The 21,149-nt window shown below is 37.1% G+C and overlaps 1 protein-coding gene across 9 annotated transcripts in view; it reads left to right on the forward strand.

Moving 5' to 3' along the window:
• The window catches only part of ROBO1 (roundabout guidance receptor 1), a 1,125,490-nt gene that overhangs the window by 1,096,401 nt on the left and 7,940 nt on the right, over positions 1-21,149 (forward strand). For all 9 annotated transcript variants that reach the window (XM_038581198.1, XM_038581196.1, XM_038581200.1 and 6 more), the window contains 3 exons: positions 9,022-9,428; positions 12,407-12,559; positions 20,007-20,315. In XM_038581198.1, the coding sequence (XP_038437126.1) occupies positions 9,022-9,428; positions 12,407-12,559; positions 20,007-20,315 (869 nt within the window). The remainder of the gene's footprint in view (positions 1-9,021; positions 9,429-12,406; positions 12,560-20,006; positions 20,316-21,149) is intronic.

Here is a 21,149-nt window from a genome sequence, read left to right on the forward strand (position 1 = left end):
CCTCTGCCTGTGTCTCTGCCTCTCTCTGTGTGGCTCTCATGAATAAATAAAAAAAAAATCTTTTTTAAAAAGTGGTACATAGTGTCTTCTTCCTGGCAGACCCCTTCTTCTGTGTTCCTCAGGTCATCCTTTCCACCTTCCTCAAATCAATCAAAATAAATTCACCTTATCTATCCTGACTTTCCAGCCTTTTCCTCCTCATTCCATTCTTCTCTCTCTTCACTATTAATCCCACTGCTTATAAAGTTCCCCTTTCTTAGCCCCCCATTCTAGTTATCATGGCCCCCTTCTCCCCTAGTCCTCAGGGCTGTTTAATCAGCTCTCCCTTACTAATTCCCATTCGTGCCTCAGCCCCACTGCATTCTGACCCATACCATTTTGCTTCCATTAGTTTACTGAAAATCACCTCCTAATGATCAATCTAAAGATTTGTCCATCTTTTTCATATGTAAGCTTTCTGCAGTGTTGGCAATTATATAAGTTGTTGTGGGAATAAAATGAGATAACGTATGAAAAAAAATGAGATAATGTATGTAAAGTATCTGAAGTAGGGTAAATATTCAACAAATACGATTTCCTACTCTCCTTACCTTTATTTTTTTCCTCCTCACCTTTATGCCCTCACCCCACTGTTTAATTTGACAATTACTTATATCCTGATGGATTTCGAATTTATTTAGCGAGGGATGCCTGGGTGGCTCAGCGGTTAAGCATCTGCCTTTACCCCAGGGCGTGACCTGGAATCCGGATTGAGTCCCGCATTGGGCTTCCTGCATGGAGCCTGCTTCTCCCTCTGCCTGTGTCTCTGCCCCCCCGCCCCCCCGTGTCTCTCATGAATAAAAAATAATAATAAATATTAAAAAAATTTTATTTAGCCAGCTCACCCTTTTTCCTGAGCACCACAATATTATCACTTGACCTTCGCATACTACACTTGTTCAAAACCAGATTCTTCATCTTTGCCCTTGACCTTTTTTTTTTTTTTTTTAAGTTTTATTTATTTATGATAGTCACAGAGAGAGAAAGAGAGGCAGAGACACAGGCAGAGGGAGAAGCAGGCTCCATGCACCGGGAGCCCGACGTGGGATTCGATCCCGGGTCTCCAGGATCGCGCCCTGGGCCAAAGGCAGGCGCCAAACCGCTGCGCCACCCAGGGATCCCTGCCCTTAACCTTTCAAACCTGTTTCATTTCCCCTTGTGTTGGCTCTCATGTTTAGAATCCTTAATCCTTATTTATTTTAACAATATATTAAAAATAAAATAGCCAGGGTGCCTGGGTGGCTCAATTGGTTAAGCATCTGACTTCAGCACAGGGCATGATTTCAAGGTCCTGGAATCAAGCCCCACGTGGTGGGGGGGCACTCAGTGGGGAGTCTGCTTTTCCCTCTACCTGCTTGTGCTCTCACTCTCTTTCCCTCTCTCTTTCGTAAGTGAATAAATAAAATATTTTAAAAATATGTAATAAAATCAGATAGCTAAAAATCATCTTAAAAAGTCATCTTACAATCAGCTGAATTATCCAATTGCTTGATTTCTTCTGGTATCTTCCTTCCATTCCCCAAATTCAATTATTCACAATCCCTTCATTTCTGACTTCAACAGATCTTTTGTTCTGGGTCCTTTGTTTCCATTCCTATAGCTGCAAAGGCAGGCCCTCCACCCCTAGCCCTTGCCATTCTGTCATCCTTGAACTGATCTCCACTTTTCCTCTGTTTCCCCCTTCCTGCCCACCCTCCACATTATCTTTCTTGACACACGAGTCTGGAAATGCTCCCCTTCATACAGAGTGAGGTCCTGCCATTCAGCCCAGTGCTTGAGGCCTTTCATGGTCCCTCCCAGTTTATTTACCTCTTCCCTTCCAGTCTCTGCATACACCTTCTTTTCTAATTACTTTGTTTGAAATTCCCTGACTTGGCCTTATATTCACCAACATCTGGTCAGTACTGCCACTTCCTGGCCCAGGGAGGGCTGCTCTGGAACTGGCATGGGGGCGCAGGACACTCTAGCCTCTCATGACCTTCCACCACATTTTCTGTGTCCTCCTTAGGAACACGTGTGTTAACAACATGCTGTTTCTTTGATTGCCGGGGCAAGTGCTTCTCATCCTTCCAGGCCCTGTTAAAATGCACTCCCTCTGTGAAAGTCTCATTCGATTGCCTGGCAAAATTCAACCAATTATTTCCTTTTCTCTTCACAATGGTCTTTTCACAGCTCTGCTAAGCACTCTAATCAGTTCTCATGTTGTATTAATGTTTGCTATTGGTATGTCTGTTTCCCTCTTTGAATTAAAAGCCCTTTGAGGGCAGAGCTCACATCTTACTCATGTCATTGAGGTTGCACAAAGCTTACCTCAGTAAGTGTTTGATGAAAGGAATTGGATACCACAGAATTAAGACACCCCTGCTGTTTTAGGGGAGTGAATACTTATATGAACTCAAAATGAATGCGTATAATTGGCAAATGCTCTGGTTACCTGTACTTAAAATCCTGTTTAATTATATACAGCCTTTTTTGAAATGATGATTTTCAGCCTATGAAGGTACTAGAAATTTATTTCCAGGATTGTTGCTGGAAATAACACTGGACACTTACAAGAAGTAAATGAAGTCCCTTAAATAACAACAAAAAAACTATTATTGTTCTTCTATGATGAAGGTATATCCTACATGTTCACTAAAAAAAATATTTGAAAATACAGATAAACAAAATAAAAGTACAAAAGTACCAATGATCCCTGTAGTCAGAAATAGTCACTGTTAAGACCTCAGTAAGGATCTTTTCAGTATATGCTCACATTGCTTTGAATTTGTGATATACCAATAAATTGTAACCTACTCTTTCCACTGAATCGTGTATTTTTCCATGTCAGTAACTTTTTATTTAGATATTTGTGTTGAACAAAAATATATTGTGATTCACTTAATTTCTTAATGTTGGACATTAAAATTATGTCTACATTTTTGATACTATATACAATGCTGTAATTCTTATCTCTAGTTAAGTCTTTCAGTGAAGCCTTTTCTCAAACCTTTGACCTATTCAGATGCCTGGCGCATCAGCAATGGCTTCTGTTTCTCATCATCCTGCCATGCCCCTAATGATGTACTCATTAAAGATAGATGGCTATTTCTCTACAGATTTCATTCGGAGCGTCAGACTCTTATATCCAAGTACTCGTTTCTGTAGATTTCAGCTGCTTAAATATCACTCAGAACAATACACGTATCTCCAGCCATAAAGGCACTTTCCTACTTCCGACAGCCATTCTCTCTTGCCTGTATTACTGTAATGGTCCATAAGTGGTCTGGTTGCCTTTAGCCTTGCCCCTTCTTCAATCTAATCTTCCTGCTACAGACTGTGCAGAGGCATTTTTCCTAAAATGCAACACTGATCAAGGCTCTCCATTGCTTAAAATCTCTCAATGGCTTCCCATTTCCCTTAGAATAAAGGCAAGATTCCTTAATGTAGCAATCAAGGCCCTTTGTGATCTGACCCCTGCATGCCTTCCCATCCTTATTCATTGCCACTCACCTCTTTCTGTTCATGGTGCTTTCACTCTACGTTTCTTCCAGTTCCTGGAATGGATACTTGATCACCCACCTTGAGATCTTTTCCCCATGCCATCCTATTTTCCTGGAACACCATTATCCCCTCTCTTTTTTTGGAACTAACACTTATGTATCTTTGAGGACCAAGGTGAAGTGATAGATACTCTCTGTAGAATCTTTTTCTGATGTCCCAATTCTGAGATAGGTGCTAATTCTATGTCTTCCTATTAACACCTTAGACATCCTCTGTTTATGGATACTGCATTATCATTGCACACTTGATTGTCTCCTTTACTGGATTATATAAGTCCCTTCAGGCAAGGAACAAATCTATTTTATTTAACTAAATTTCTAACATCATACTTGATCTCCTCTTTCTATGCTGCCCAATAAACTACTTTATTTTTTTTTAAAGATTTTATTTATTTATTCATGAGAGACATACACAGAGAGAGGTAGAGGCACAGGCAGAGGGAGCAGGCTCCATGCAGGGAGCCTGACGTGGGACTTGATCCCGGGTCTCCAGGATCACTCCCTGGGTTGAAGGCAAGCACTCAACCACTGAGCCACCCAGGCATCCCCCAACAAACTACTTTATTTTTATTTTATTTTTTTTTTAACAAACTACTTTAAACAGTTACCTAAAACAACCATTTTCTTTTATTCACAGTTCCATGAATTGCGATTTCGAAAAGGATTCATCTGGGCAGTTAATCTCTGACCCACATCTAGTTTAGTTCATTTGGAAGATTTACTCTCACATTAGTTTCTTTACTCATGTGTCTAATATCTCAATACTCTGTGGTTTCTCTGTCTCCACATCAAGTGTCCTCCTCTAGGGTCTCTTCAATGCCCAGGTTTCTCGTAACATGGGGATTATAGGGTAGTGGCACTTCTTAATGGCAGTAGGTTTCCAGGAAGACAGTAAGAGGAAGTTTCTAGGCCAGTTAAGAGCTACAACTCAGAACTGACACAGTGACCTTTTAGCCACATTCTGTTGGTCAGAGCAGTCATGGGGTCCACTGAGATTCGTATATAACTAAACTCCCTCTCTAGATGGGAGAGTGGCAATTTCTTATCCCAGAAGAGCTTTGGGATGAGAGATATTATCATGGACATCTTTGCAAAATATACTCTGCCATGGCCTGATAAATATTTAGCTTTATTATGTGTGCCTTCAAATCAAATCCTTTTATGACTTTAAGTATAAAGCATTCCTCAAGCTCATTTTTGCTTGTGATCCTGTGGTCTCAGAGCCTAGCTATCTCACCATAATAGGGGCAGAGTAAATGTGTAAAAAATGAATACTTTTTTTACTGTTGTGTTTACTGATTAAGGGCATAAATAAACACTGTGGTTTATATTAATAAGAAAATACTGAGCTAAAACTGTTATATATCTGCAATATTAAACATTTTAGACTTGCTTTAATATGGATATTGAAGTTTTGGCTTTCTAATGAGCTTCAAGATATTCTCTTTTTGTTTAAAACTAGATAAACTAGGTGACCAATGTAACAGGAATCCTTCTTCTCTTTGAACAATAACTGTGAAAATGATATAATTAAACCTATTTGCATATATTGTTTCAAAGTGTCTGGTACTATTGAGTTTCCTACAGTTGACATTTAGCAAAAACTTCTTGAAAAGTAAAAGTAATTTTCATGTATGGGATAGGAAATTAACTGATGTTTTATAAATACAGACAAACTGAATATGGTACACTTGGAAAGAAAAGACAGTAAAAAGCAAGGAAAATGAAATATCTTGTCTGTTTACAAACCAGATGATGGTTAAGTACACAGAGTACTGAAGCTATACTGGTTTCAGAAAAAATCTCTAAGGTATACATTGTTCCCCTTTGTCTTTTGTCTGGCAAATGGTATGTGGTGAACCATACAAATACCTGCTTTCATAAATTAATGGCATTGTTCCTGTCTTCTCTTGAATGTGTTTATGAAGACATCATTTTTGCAGGAGCCTAGAGTGTTGTGATTTGCAGTTGTATACTTGTACATTATTTCAGAAGATGTTGAAACCCCTCAGGGAGAAAAATCTAGAGGGTTGAGGTTCGTTTGTGGCAAGTCCCACTTGAGTGCAGCATCTTGAAATAGCTTTTTGTTTTCAAATAGAATATATTACATATTTCAAACTGTACATGTTTATCACACATTCCCTGGGCTAGCCTTATTTACAGATGGTTTGAATAATTTTTCTCTCTTTCCTCAGCATTTGCACAGGGTGATAGTAGTTAAAAGCCAGTCCTTGTTTAACATGAAGATGTTTTGTTCTACAGAATGTGAATTATCCAAATACAACAATGCTGGCTTCCTTTCATAGTGAAGTTGGCTGCTCTACACCCCTTTATTGATGGTCAGAATAGTCCCCTTTGTGGTAGAAAGTCTTACGTGTGCTTAAAAAAAGAAGTTTCTTGTGGTATTTTGGATGTGCCTGCTGACAAAGACTATAAATTGACTTTTAAGTGTGGTATTTTATTGCAATCCAAATTAAACAAAGGTTTTCCTCCTATGTGTATTACACACTCCGTATTGAAACAATTTTGCATTTTAATCTCTTAAATAACTTCAGCTTTGGCATATTCTTCATATTTCTTCTTTTGCCACACACAGACACATTAGAAAACATCCAGAAATAAAAAATAGTATGTTATATTAAAGAACTGTGGGTATATATATGTATGTATATGTATAAATTATTACAGTACATTTTATGCGTGTGTACACGTATATATGTGAGTATGTATATATGTGAGTATGTGCATGTGTGTATGTAATAACACCATTCCTAGAAGAAAGGTCATGACCTGGGAAATGAAATGTGTGATTAAATTCTACATTTGTGGGCAGCCCAGGTGGCTCAGCAGTTTAGCACTGCCTTCAGCCCAGGGAGTGATCCTGGAGTTGTGGGATGGAGTCCCACGTCAGACTCCCTGCATAGAACCTACTTCTCCCTCTGCCTGTGTCTCTGCCTCTCTCTCTCTCTCTCAACTCTCTCATGAATGAATGAATGAATGAATGAATGAATAAATAAATAAATAAATAAATAAATAAATAAATAAATAAATAAATAAATTCTACATTTGATACCTACTAGTTGTGGCAACTTTGTCAGGGTCCTTAATTTCTCTGAATTTCAGTTTCTTCATCTGCAGAATGATAATACAAGCAGTACTTTCGAAAGCTGCTGTAAGAATCAAATGAGTTTTCACATTGTAAAATATACTTAATTACAAAGTAGGTGCACAATAAATTAGTTATAGCATTTTAATAATCATTTATTTTTAATGCTTTCCATTTGTGTTAACAAAATGTGTTTATGGAAAGGTCTCAATTCACTGAATTAAAAAGCACAAAACTTCTTCCTTTGAGCCACTGGCATCTCACCCTCAAAACTCTATTGCTATATCGAACTTCCCTCTTCTTCTCTATGGCAGGTCCCTTAGTTAGATTTTGACCAGATTCTCTATGGTTGTGTTTGTATGCTTTCTTTTAATTTAAGGCTCAATCCTAATAATTTGTTATTCTAATTCCAATATAGTTAACATACAGTGCAATATGAGTTTTGGGTGTACAATATAGTGACTCAACACCTGGTGCTCATCACAAGTGCACTCCTTAATCCCCATCACCCATCCTCCTCCCACCTCCTCACTGGTAACCATTAGTTTGTTCTCTATAGTTGTCTTTTTCTTTTTGAAACTTTTTTCACCCTTTAATTGCTTGTTTTGTTTCATAAATTCCAATTCTGTTCATTTTAAAACTAAAATAGTGTACTTCCGGACATCCTTTGCAGATTGTCCCTGCCTGTGGCTATCGTGGCATGAAGTAAGAGGGCATTCCCTGCTCTTAACCACTTTTGTCCTCTTCCCTCTTCCGGGTGCATTTTCCTAAGTGCTAAGGCATAGCAAGCTAGATGAGGATCCAGGCTTCTCCTTGGGGAGCCTCAATGACTCTTCTATCTCATGTTGCTCTGTGAGTATTATAAGGATGGTGAGGGAGATGGGCTGGCAGTCAGTCCTGGGCAGCATCTCTAAGCATTTGTAGTCCTTGAACAATTTAACCACATCTTCAGGTGGATTACCAGTCAATGGCATTCATGCTGTAGCTTTTCCTAGCCTCCTAAACCATGGAGGTGACCAGCTGACACCAGAACCTGATCTCACTACCATCTAGTGCTGCCCTCAGGTTGGCAGGCTTGTGTAGAATCTATCCTCCTTACGTCTCAAAGGCACGGAATTTCAAGAGGTGTTGTTAGGACTCTTCCAAATGGCATTCCTCCTATATCATCTCTTTAATCTTGCTTAGAGAGGCATTGGGACTGTTGATCAGGTCACTGACAGAGCAGTCCTTCAACTAGAAATCACTGTACGTCTTCCTTTTTGTCAGACACTTTCCTAAAATAGGAAAATGCTCTTGGCATTCTCCCACCATGGGAATAACTTCTTTCCACAAACCTCACTTTACACGGAAGTCAAAACACTCTCTTCGTCATCTTATACTCACTGTGGGTTACAGTGTCAGACAGTAGTAGGACTGCTGTTGGCCCTTGTAATCCTCTAGATCTGTAGAGAGATAATTGGAAGTAGTTAATAGTAACTGTGAACTTCCACTGCAGAATACGACTCACATTGTCCTCAGCTGTGGTCCTTAATTCATTTCAAGATAACCAGGAAAATACCTGTAAGCATTTTATTTAACAGGTGGGATAATAGTAAAAGTGATAGGCTTCGAAATAGCTAATAACCTTTGGGGAATAATTCAGAGAAAAAATGCTTGACTCCCATAGCCTTTTATTTTATTTTATTTATTTATTTTTTTTTTTATTTATGATAGTCACAGAGAGAGAGAGAGAGGCAGAGACACAGGCAGAGGGAGAAGCAGGCTCCATGCACCGGGAGCCTGATGTGGGATTCGATCCCGGGTCTCCAGGATCACGCCCTGGGCCAAAGGCAGGCGCCAAACCGCTGCGCCACCCAGGGATCCCTAGCCTTTTATTTTAATAGAATAAAATCCAAAGGAAACTGTGTCATATGCTGAATATATCATTGTTCCATCTTATGAAATTCTGCTCTCTGTAGTCACTATGAATGAGTCCATTTGCTTGGAATGGTAAGGGTGGAAATGACATAAAGAGAAAAAAAAAAGTGTTTATGGAGCATCTGTTCCAGAACTGGTATCTGTTGTCTTTGATAATAATAATCTATTGTTCATATTCAGTAAGCTTTAAGACATAGGCATATGTTTCCAAAGTATATATTACTTCTCCTTTTTTAATTGAATATAATCCAAATGATAAAACATAAAGAGACTTATAGGTAGCTAAGCCCAGCTTGGTTAAATTAGCTGCACAGAGGCAAAGATCAAATCAGTGTATTCATGAATTTCTTGGTTAACGCATTTTGTATGTGTCCTACTAATGAGCTGAGCCAAACCTGTTGATCCATCTTCCTGCAGACGGCAGCCTGTGAGTCCTCCTCCACCACCAAGACCGATTTCCCCACCACATACCTATGGCTACATTTCAGGACCTCTTGTCTCAGATATGGATACAGATGCACCAGAAGAGGAAGAAGATGAAGCAGACATGGAAGTGGCCAAGATGCAGACCAGACGGCTTTTGTTACGTGGCCTTGAGCAGACCCCTGCCTCCAGTGTGGGGGACCTTGAAAGCTCTGTCACTGGGTCCATGATCAATGGCTGGGGCTCAGCCTCAGAGGAGGACAACATTTCCAGTGGACGCTCCAGTGTGAGTTCTTCTGATGGCTCCTTCTTCACTGATGCTGATTTTGCCCAGGCAGTGGCAGCAGCTGCAGAATATGCTGGTCTTAAAGTGGCACGTCGTCAGATGCAGGATGCTGCTGGTAAGTTGTGTACTTGTTGCCAAGCTGGAAAAGAAGACTCCATGTGTATATATCAGTTGATGATTATCACCTCGGATCTCTTGTCCAGGGTGAAATGCAGCTATTATTAACTGTCTTCTATTTGCTGCCTGAGGAATCCAGAGTCCAAGCATATGACATAGTGTAGTTATTCCCTTTTTCTGGACATGGCTTTTCAAATCTTCTAGTTTATTTTTAGTTAATAAATCCTGTGTGATGTGAGTGAAGCTCCTTGGGAAGTCTTCAGTTTTTTACGAAAGTTATAGCAGATATGTGTACAGTTTCTATAGGTTGCTTATAGTCCAGTGAGGTTTGTGTTATATGATTTTTTAAAGCATAGAAAGTAACCAAGATAAAATTCATTGTGATAGTTTTCTTATCCTATTTAATTAGAAATTCTCTAAGAGAAATAAATATTCCAATACTCAACCATTGAAAAATGAGCTATTTCTCCTTAACCCCCATTTTCTTCATGTCCTCTCAATGAAAATATTAATTTAATTGGGAAGATAGAAGATAGATGTATAATATGCATACATTTTCAAGCATAGATGCCTCATATTTAAAGTAAACATTTTTAATCTAATAATTTGAAAATGCATATATATTTTTTTCATTTTCCCTTTTCATTACCAATACCCTGTTTTCATACATCTATTCTTATGTTTTGGGTTTTTTTTTTAAAGATTTCATTTATTTATTTGAGAGAGAGCATATGTGGCGGGAGGAGCAGAGGGAGAAACAGGCTCCCCGCAGAGGATGCGGGATTTGATCCCAGGATCACAACCCAAGCCCAAGGCAGACAGTCAACCTACTGAACCACCCAGGCACTCCTCTGCTCTTATGTTTGAGCCCATTTTTATTTATCGCCTATTCCCAACCTTGTTAAAGAGTAAATAGTATGAAAAAGGAAACAATTTAAGTCAACATGACATTGATTTCTGTGGGATGGAATATATACACGTGTATACATATCATACATTCATATATACATTGTGTGTATGTGTGTATTTCTGATAACCAAAAGAATACATATAGTAGAGTAAAATAATGCGGCCAACAAAACATGTATTTCTGAGAAATTAAAGACTATCACAACATATCAGTAGTTGCTATCTTGTTTTGGTGTTTTATTTTTCTTAGTTTAATACCTATCACATTGGTACTTTTCCCTATTCTCTTCAGATCCTGGATTGGTTATTGTTTTTTATCATTTGCAGAATGTATTCAGAGAAAATAAGGATATTTATGTATGTTATTTATCAAGAACACTTTATAGGAAAAAAGAAGTCTAATACTCCTCGACCTTTTATTGTAGAACAAATATTTATTTTGGCTAGGCCGATATTTAATGAAATTCAACCAAATTCCTTTTTTTCCTCTCAGTAGCTACTGAATGTAACAAAATAACCATCCAAACCTACCTTTCTTAATAATGTCCAACTGTGTACATAGCTTTAATTTCTCCTTATTTTTTAATCATCAAAAAAATAAGAAAGTGAAATTAAGCATCTCAAACTACTGCTTTCAGGTTACATTAAGGGTGTGTTTCAGTTCATTAAGTCAACAAAACATAGAAATAATGTTGAAAATTCATCTGTAAATGACCTTATGCCTCAGGGTATATGAACGGTAGATGGCATTACACAATAGAATGAATAATGTTCTCGGTCTCAACCCTCATTCTCTCTTTTCATGGATATGTAACTTTAATTGTAATAGTCTCCATCATGGCTAAGGAGAGTTTGGTTTAATATTTTATTGTATTGTAATTTAATGGTATTTCTCGTTTTCGTTTGGCTCATAATTATAACAAACTAAACATGCATTGGCCTCTGCCTATTAAAATGTTCTTCTCGAGAAAGGGTGCTGCTGATCATACGACTTGAAGTTAATATGAATGAATAATCCAGTCAAATTGCTTCTCACTTGGCCGTGTTAATGTATATTATTTAATATGCTTCAGTTAGCATTTCTGAATATGTTGATTCCACCGTATATGTCTTCTCCTGTTTATAGCCAAAAAACATGTTGTGTAGTTCTGTTGGAAGTTTCTAACAGTACAACCAAAAGTTCCAGCTTTGTGTATCTGGAATTTCTAGAAACCAAAATAATGAAAGTCAAGTAAAGGGTCAGGAATTCCCTTGCCATTATGTTAAGTATTTTGTGCCCTTGTAATACAACATGTCTGTAAGACAGCCAGAAAATTGGAGAGCTCTGAGATGTACCGTGTCTAATTAGCTCAATCAGTTATCACTGGTACCTGCAAATATCGTCCCTCCAAAATGAAAAATGCAAATTTCCTCTGCTACCACCAAAAAAGGTAGAAGTCTCTGGAGGGGTCTCTTTAACCAGAATTAGCAAGTAAACATCTAGTGAAAGGAAAGGGGTATAAGTAATTGTGGACGGGTCTAAATATGTTAGCTAGCTTTCAGGCCTCCTGAAGAGTAAATGCCTCAGCATATATTAAGATATTAGGTGTCTGCCTTCAAAGAATAGCATAAAAATATATTTAATTTAAATAAGGGGCGTAGTTAGTACTGTTCATTTTTAGAGCCTGAATTTCTTAAGGACTGGCAATTCCCTTGAAAAAACAACATATATTGAATATATAGTGCAAAAATCTAATCAATAATTTTGTTTACAAACAACATTCTAGTGAAGTTAGATGCAAAAGTAATTGGGTTATTTTTCCTTAACAAGTGATGTCAAGAACTTTAACAGAATAAAAATACCGTGGTTAAGAAAGGAAAAGAGCTGGAAAAAGCTTTCAGCATTTTTTTTCCAGTGGGTGTGTCAGGCAGAATGACAAAAAATCCTATTATTTGCTAGAATAGTTTATTTAAAGCTATTTTTAGGAAATTAGGGATGCCTCTAGTTCTAATGTTTTCTTTTAATTATTTAATGTTATAATTAAAATTCATTGATGAGTTTGGCTCTGAATTTTTATTTTCACTCAGGTCGCCGACATTTTCATGCATCCCAGTGCCCTCGACCCACAAGTCCTGTCTCTACAGACAGCAACATGAGTGCTGCTGTAATGCAGAAGGCCAGACCAGCCAAGAAGCAAAAACACCAGCCAGGACATCTGCGCAGAGAAGTCTACACAGATGGTAAGTCCATTGAAACGCATAAAAACATCTATGAATCTCTCCTATTTACCCTGGCGCTCTATGACTAGACAATGCATCCACTGGCGTTAGAAATTACATTAAAAATTCATTAACAGTAAGCCTCCTATTACTTAGAGCAATGATCGACTTTCATATCTTGTCAAGCATCTTCGGTACTTCTAATAAGATGGTTATTTAAGAAACTAAAAAGTGTATATTTTTAATATTTTTAAAAGGTTATTTTGTTGTTGCAAGCACATAGACATTACTGTAGTTGAAGTAATGACAGACAATTCACCTGCATCCCATTCACAGATAAACCTTCCAGAGTGTCTTCTTTTTTTTGTTTCCTTTTGGAATTTTGCATTCAAAGAGAAGATAATACATTTGCTTGAATATTCATCCTAACTGTAGTGGTGGTACAGTTATTCTGTGCACCGGAAGGCAAAGCAAATCGTCTTCCTTCATGCCTTCACATACAATATCTACTCTCACTGAAAAGGGAATGCTTGTATTCTCAAGGGAGCACAGGAGAATAATGCAAACATTGTGATGTTGTCTAGAGAAGGCCTTTAATGAAAGTGCCTCAGGTGGCCCAGCATTTATTAAACCGCCACCTTCTCGTTTTATAAACAACCCCAAGGGCTTTGTTGGAAATTCATGTAAGATAAATTTCTCGTAGACTCACCCATCTTGTCAAGTTTGCTAAATTTGCTAAAGGGGTGGGGGAAGAAGGGTGTCACAGACATTGTCCCTCACCTCCTGGTCCTCTCCAACCACAATCTGATTAGGACTTTCATTACCAGTCAGCAATTTTTCAAAAAGGGCATCATTTGCCATTATCATATGAAAGCCTAATATTATAGATCCTTATCCAAGGTTACAAGGAGGGTTTTCTGAGGCACTTCTCCCTGTGATTCCTGCCACTTGACAGAAAAATTTAATACAAAGCTCACAGCATGATGAGCACAAGTAATTTTGCCATGAGTGGCTGTCCATGCTATTATCTGTACTTTATTCAGAGTATTTTCTCTCACTTGCATCCATCTGATATTAGACTGCATTAAATACTGGCATGACGCAGCGCACCTGGGCCTCCTGGCTTCTGCCCAGGACTCTTTTGTCAGTGAAACTAAGCTGTCAGAATATTATCTGATTTTGAAGGGTTATTACAGTGGCTTTGTGCATGTTTGCTTCTGTGAAGGGACAAACACTAGGTGTAAATCCCCAAACTCCATCGGCAGTTTTACATTTATGGGACCCTGCAATGGCATTTTACAAGTTTTATAGCTGTCCTATCAGGTTTTATTATCTCGAAGAGAGTGCTCCTAACTGAAAAATGGGTCAAACATCAAACCTCCATGTAAACACATCTAGGTTGAATACAGAAAAGAGAAAATCTGGCCTAAAGATCGGTGTAGCTCTTTCCCGCTCTTATTTATACTTGTCTTGAGGGACTTCTCGCACTGAGTGATGCTTCTCCAAAGTGCTTTAAATAATGTAAATATGCCAAGTTAAAAGACATGGTATCACAGGTATAAATTGTGCTATGCTTAAAAATTGTAATCTCTATTTACTGCACCACATTCTATAGTACTTTGTTCAGTGTATTTAATAATTAAATTCCTAACTAATCCCTGCATAGTAACTATTGAAATGGGTGATGAAACACCAAAGTTATTTTTTCAAGTCAATTTTAGAAATACCAAAGAAATCTACTGAAATAGTTAAAGCCAAAAATTAATTTGAAATACTATTTGGATTTTTCATTGCTTATTTCACAAAAGTGATTATGCAAAATTATTACAAGATATAATGTAATGTAGAAGCCAATAATTATTTTCATGAAGCCATAAAAATAGGCAAAATGGAGATATGACTAAAGTTATTTTAAAAATTTTAACTTCCTTTCAGCATTTTGATAACCATCTGTCTTTTGGTTATGTTTATCATACAAAAAAAGTCTTCAGTATAATTCTGGATACTTTCTGATTTGATTAAAAAATACCAAAATATGTATTATTTTATACATATCTGGGAATGCATATTGATTAGGTAAAATCAAGTAAATGCAAATACTTCTCTGTGCATCAAAATAAGAGAAATGCACACATTCTTGATAGCAGTGGTTAAGACGTGGGAACACTGGGTCATTTCCGCTGAAATTATTTTCTCAAAATACTATACTACATTTTTTGAAAAACAATTCATAGACCATTTCATGAAGAAACTCAGTGGCAGACACAATTTGTACAATTTATAAAGAGAAAGAAGAGAGGAGAGGAAAGAATTTAAAGAGCTATGAACTGTTAAAATGTAAATTAAACATAATAGTAAGACATGAAGAGTTTTTTCTTTGATTTTTGCTATTTAATGATTAAAAGGTTAACTATGATGGATGAGTTTGATTATTATCAATAGACTTCCTTTGTGAACTAATTTCAGAATATAGTATATCAGTCTTGAGTTTGTAGTGTCTTTACTTTGCAAATTTTGTTCAGCTTCTGTATTTGGCTTTTTGTGAGCTATATAAAGAACTGCTAGTCTGATCTGATGAAGAGTGGTTTGTGATGAGCCTTGTCAGTCAGTAGCTGTATTAGTTTTCTAGGGCTGACCTAACAATGCAGTATAAACTAGATGGCCAAAATATTAGAAATCTATTTTCTCGAAGCTCTGGAGGCTAGAAGTCCAAGATCAAGGTGTTGACAGAGTTGATTTCTTCTAAGGCCTCTCTCCTTGGCTTGTAGAGGTACATAGTCTCCTGGGTCATTTACTTGGTCTTTCTCCAATCTATGTATGTCTCCTAATATCCCCTTCATATAAGGAAACCAGGTAGATTGTATTAAGGCCCAATTTACTGTAGGACTCAATTTACTGTAATTACCTCTTTAAAGACCCTGTCTCGAAATCCCATCTCATTCTGAGATGCAGGGGAGTTGGGACTTTAGCATATGAACTTTGAGAGACAAAGTTCAGCTCATAGAGCACTGTGACCATACCTTGTTCTGTCGGTAAATCCTCGGCCTCAGTGAGACATAGGGAGTCCTCCAGGCTCAGCGGAGCACTGTGTGCTGTAGTCACAATTGACAGGCTGAATCTGTTTATTTATCTCATATTTGCTGCTTACAAGTCTAACCCAGATGAAGGGTAGGATTAAAACATATGAATATTTATTAGTCGGAGTCTTAGTGAGTTAAAGCCAAGCATAAGTGCATTTCTAGGACCTTCTAATAGATTCTTCCCACCCCCTCCTTTCAACCCTTTCGATGCATTTACATACTTGATTTAAAAACCAAATCTACATTATTTCTCCAGCCCTACTTTTCATAAATTATAAATTCACCACCCTCTTTGGAATGATGTTATTTTGACTTGATTTATCATTAATTACAAGGTCTTGGGACTTTAAGCAGCTAAGTAAGTAAATAGAGTACTGGATCTCCATACTGAGTTAATGCTGGCAGAAATATCTGCATACACATGCTCTTACATTTTACTTGATATACATTATACTGGAATTTGGGATATATTGTATAAAGAATGATGTTTATAAGATGACATAAGGTGTCTATACATATATGAATCCATGATTCTATTCGTTAAATCCAGTTTGAGCTATTATTGATATATACTGAGTGAAAAGTACTGCTTATCACTCTGTGAAATACAGAATTGTTCATACTATAATGATCTCTACTTTGACTCAGCACTTATCTTATAATACCTAAAAAAATTATTTGTTAACCCATCTGTATGAGAAATAAAACCTACAAGTATTTGCCTCTCATCATCAATTAGTTACAGAAGCAATTATATCCAGGAGGTTAGAACTCTTCTAATTACCATTGGGTTCTCTTCTCCTACCTGTGTTATAGAGCACCTGGTAATAGATTTTGTCTCAAGAGTTGGATTCCTAAGATTTTGTATGCTCTTATAATAGTGGTAATCATCAGCTTCAGTACCTGATGAACCCAGACATTTTATGATTTGGTGATAGTGGCAGTTACTTTCTGCCTGCTTGATAATCTGTGTTTGCAATTTGGAGTTTAAATCTGTAGCAAGGAGATAGTGCAGAAAAGAGCCTGCAGGCACTCACTCCAATTTGCTGCCAGGTATGATCTGAATTTGATTTTTCTCCTTTTTTGCCAGTCCCAGGCTTAGTCTGAACTTAGAACTGCTCTGCCTTGGGTCACTTGGCTTTAAGCCACTCAGTACAGTCTGGTTTTTGACTCTTTACAGTTAAATAAGTAGCAGATAAGGGAGGACTCTCATGATAATACCTTTTTTTAAGTATTGTTTTTTTAAAACATTTTATTTATTTATTCATGAGAGACACACAGAGAGAGAGAGAGGCAGAAACACAGGCAGAGAGAGAAGCAGGCTCCATGCAGGAAGCCCGATGTTGGACTCGATCCTGGGACCTCAGGATCATGGTCTGGGCCAAAGGGAGGCACTCAACCACTGAGCCACCCAGGCCTCCCTGTTTTGTTTTTGTTTTTGTTTTTTCAAAGTCCATTAAGGTAGTAGTAAAGAGGAAAACCAGACACAGTGACAATGGTAGTATATGGTGTAAGGCAAAAAAAATTTTGATTTTGTAGAATCAGTAGAAAATTAATGTCATTGTCTGTACTTTGGCCACCAATTTAGGTAATGTTTAGAGGCTATTTACATGAAACTAGAGCATGATGAGCCATTAGAACTAACAACAGCAAAAAAAAAAAAATGCAAGTAGAAGTTGGATTACTTGTAATAATGGAGTCCTAATAAAATAGCTGGTAGGAAGATGGTACATCAAGCCCTCTTTTTCCAAAGACCAGTATGATCAATTTTGATGTCTTAGTTTTAGCATATAATGTCAAAAGGAAATTAGTTTAAAAAAGACTAACATCTACTTATGGGACAAGAATGATTAATTCTTTTTAAAAAGTATGTAAGAATGAGAAACACTAGATTAAAACTGATATTTCCTAGAATCCTTATTGGCTCTTATGTTAAGAATTTCTAAGACATGGGACCCTTGGGCGGCTCATTTGGTTCAGTGTCTGACCTTTGGTTTCAGCTCAGACCATGATCCCGAGGTGGTGGGATCAAGCCCCCCATCAGGCTCCATACTGAGCACAGAGTCTGCTTTAGATTCTCTCTCCCTCTGTCCCTCCCCTGTGCTCTCTCTTTTTTGCTCTCTCAAATAAATAAATAAAATCCTTAAAAAAAAATTCCTGAGACATGATTTTAATATTCAAGAATTTCTCGTGCTGGTACATGTTAATGATAGTCAGTGGAACATTGTCAGTAATAGTAAATTATATGGAAACAACCTAAATATTCTTCTATAAGGATTGGCTAAATAAATAATAATATATTCATAAAATAGAGCATTATACAAACTTTTTTTTAAAAAAGAGACAGAGCTATATGTACATACATATAGGGAAATGTAAGCAACTGCACAGTTAGGTAAAAAAAAATGCAATTCCACCTATGTCAATAAGAAAGGCAGACTGCATATTTTGTGTGTGGTACTTTTTATCAGACACCCACATAGGGGTGGGCAGACAGCACTATACAACCCTAGGGGTGGCCATTTTATATAGTCCCTGATGTGAATGATGCTTCCTGGAATTATGCAACTTAGCAGGCCTAATTTGTGTGTATAAATAATTTCTGGAGTGATCTATAGAAAAATATTCAAACTGATTATCTCCACATTATCAATATTGAGGATTTGAAATGGAGATAGAAAGGTATGAGAACTTTCAAGTTCTTATGTACTTTTGATTTATTTTTAGCATGTCAATGTATGCTTTTTTGTTGAAAATGCTAGTATTAATTTTTTAATACTAAGCATTTAATACATGTTTTATAAACACTTTTTAGTTGATTTATTCTATCACATAGGTATTCCTCTCCAAATATGAAAACATTACCATTTCTGAAGTCATGACTGAAAAAACCATACTGATAATTCCCAAATCTCTATATATCTGGGCTTGACTGCTCTTGAAACTCAGATTTTATGTACAAAACCTATTGGACATCTTTATCTAGATACTTCAAAGGCTCCTCCTATTCACTTTTATAAAACTGAACCCATACTCTTCCTCTGCAGGCCATCCCCTCCTTCCTTACCTTCAGTGAAGTTTCTCTCACCCATCTAGTAAAGTATAGCAGAAATCCTAGAAGTCATCCTAGCATCTTTCCTTTCCTTCCCCTACTATATTCCATTGATCATTAAATAATACTGATTTTTCTTCCTTAAGGTCTCTCAAATACATCTCATCTGAACAGCCACCAATATAGTTCCATCCCCTATCATTACTTATCTGAGGTATAACAATAACCTCTTGCCCTCATGGATTCAAGCCTTTCCTTTTAATTTGTCCTCCATACAAAAGGCAAAACAAACTAAAACTAAAATATCTTCATATTCTTCTGCTAAGTTACCAACTATTATTAGGCTATTTCTACTCCCTGGAATATGTATGTAAGAGTCAAAGGTAGCACCTCTTAAAGAAAATTTATTTTCTAGAGACCAATTTTTTATCTACTTTTATCCTTAAGTATAAAAAGTTGAATTATATATAATGTCCAGTTATAATATATAACATTAACTTAGATTTATACCAGAGGTTATCTGGTTTAAAACCTCTGGGTGGAGTTGTTTCAGTGGCTTAGCAGCTAAGTGTCTGCCTTCAACTCAGGGTATGATCCTATGGTCCAGTAATCAAGTCCCATATTGGGCTTCTTGCGAGGGGCCTGCTTCTCCCTCTGCCTGTATCTCTGTCTCTTTCTGTGTCTCTCATGAATGAATGAATGAATGAATGAATAAATAAATCTATCTTTAAAAAAAATAATAGCTCTGGGTGCAGATACAGGGTACAGAGATCTCATCATTAAATGGTAGGTTATAAACACAGGAATCAGAAATTAAGAATCTAAGGGCATTGGCCCTGGTTCTGATCATATATAGGTTTGAGACTGAAAAATAACTTAAGGTCATGTGTTTGAGTTTTCTTTTTTACAGAATGAGAAAGGATTTAGGCTAGATTAGAGTTGGCAAATAGGTTTCAACTCAAGTCCCAACCTCACTCAATCTGAAGTGGTTGCCCAAAGAATAAGGGTTTATATCTGGGACCAGCAACATTGTGCTAAAATGAGTTAAGAAGGTATATCATAGTTGGGGGAGGGAATGTTATAGCATATATTCCCATATTAGCTTATCCCAAGAGTAGATCATCTTTAAGTTCCAGCTCTGTGATTCAGTATTTTTCTGCCTTACAACAGCGAACATACATTGAAATTGTTGATCTTCTTTTTCCTTGGTTACCATCAATTATTCTAGTTCATTTAAGTTATATTATCTCACAACTGAATGTGACTCCAATAATACTAATATTTAACAATTTTATAAGTGGCAGACTTTTACGGTATTTTAAATATTTCTTTCTAGATCTACCACCTCCTCCGGTGCCACCACCTGCTATAAAATCACCCACTGTCCAATCCAAGGCACAGCTGGAGGTGCGACCTGTTATGGTGCCAAAACTCCCTTCTATAGAAGCAAGAACAGACCGATCATCAGATAGAAAAGTAGGCAGTTACAAGGGGAGAGAAGTACTGGATGGAAGACAGGTTGCTGATATGAGAACCAATCCAGGTGATACCAGAGAAGCACAGGAACAGCAAAATGATGGAAAAGGACGAGTAAACAAGGCAGCAAAACGAGACCTTCCACCAGCAAAGACTCACCTCATCCAAGGTACTGATTTCTTCAAACAACAAGTAAATACCGATTGAACACATGTTTGCAAGTTGTACTGTTAGGTTCTCTTAGGCCTAGTGAAAAATACAAGATTTAGAAATGTACTCTCTAATGGAGGAGATAAGCATGTACTCAAATAATTTTAATATAATTAAATTAAATATGTAGCATCATATAAGACTTCCTTGGAGAAGTGCCAGCTGAGTTGGGTTTTAAAGGAAAGCATGATTTCAACAAGTTAAATGGAGAGAAGAGGATAGCAGGTAAAGGAAATAGGTGGAGAAAAAAAAATGGGAGTGGAAAAACAAATGTTTGGTGAACATTGATTTCTAGTTGAGCCAGACACAATATATGACAGGTAAAACTAGAAAGGCAGCCAGGCCAGATTGGGAAGGTCGGGAATGTGATCTAGGGTGCGGGATTTATGATATAGGCAGTGGTGAGCCAGCAAAGAATTTTGAACAAGAAATGACAAAATCAGAGTTTTATTTTAATTTTTATTATTTTTTTAATATTTTATTTATTTATTTATTCATGAGAGACATACACAGAGAGAGGTAGAGGCACAGGCAGAGGGAGAAGCACTTCTGTAGGTGAAGGTATCAGAACATTGTAACATTTCTAGGTATAAACTATGAAAACACTGAATTAAAATAGTTGTGTGGAAAAAAAGGAAAGAACCTACATTGGCATTTCAGAGATGGAACCATGTTGACTAATTCAAAGTAGAAGAATAGAATGAAATTATGGCGTAAAGCAAAAGTTACTCAAATGTTACTTAGATGGCCCTGTTGGCTAGTAGAACCTAATTGTACTGACCAAAGTAGGAAA

Source organism: Canis lupus, chromosome 31 (assembly GCF_011100685.1).
Source record: "Canis lupus familiaris isolate Mischka breed German Shepherd chromosome 31, alternate assembly UU_Cfam_GSD_1.0, whole genome shotgun sequence".
In the NCBI taxonomy this organism is placed as follows: Eukaryota; Metazoa; Chordata; class Mammalia; order Carnivora; family Canidae; genus Canis; species Canis lupus.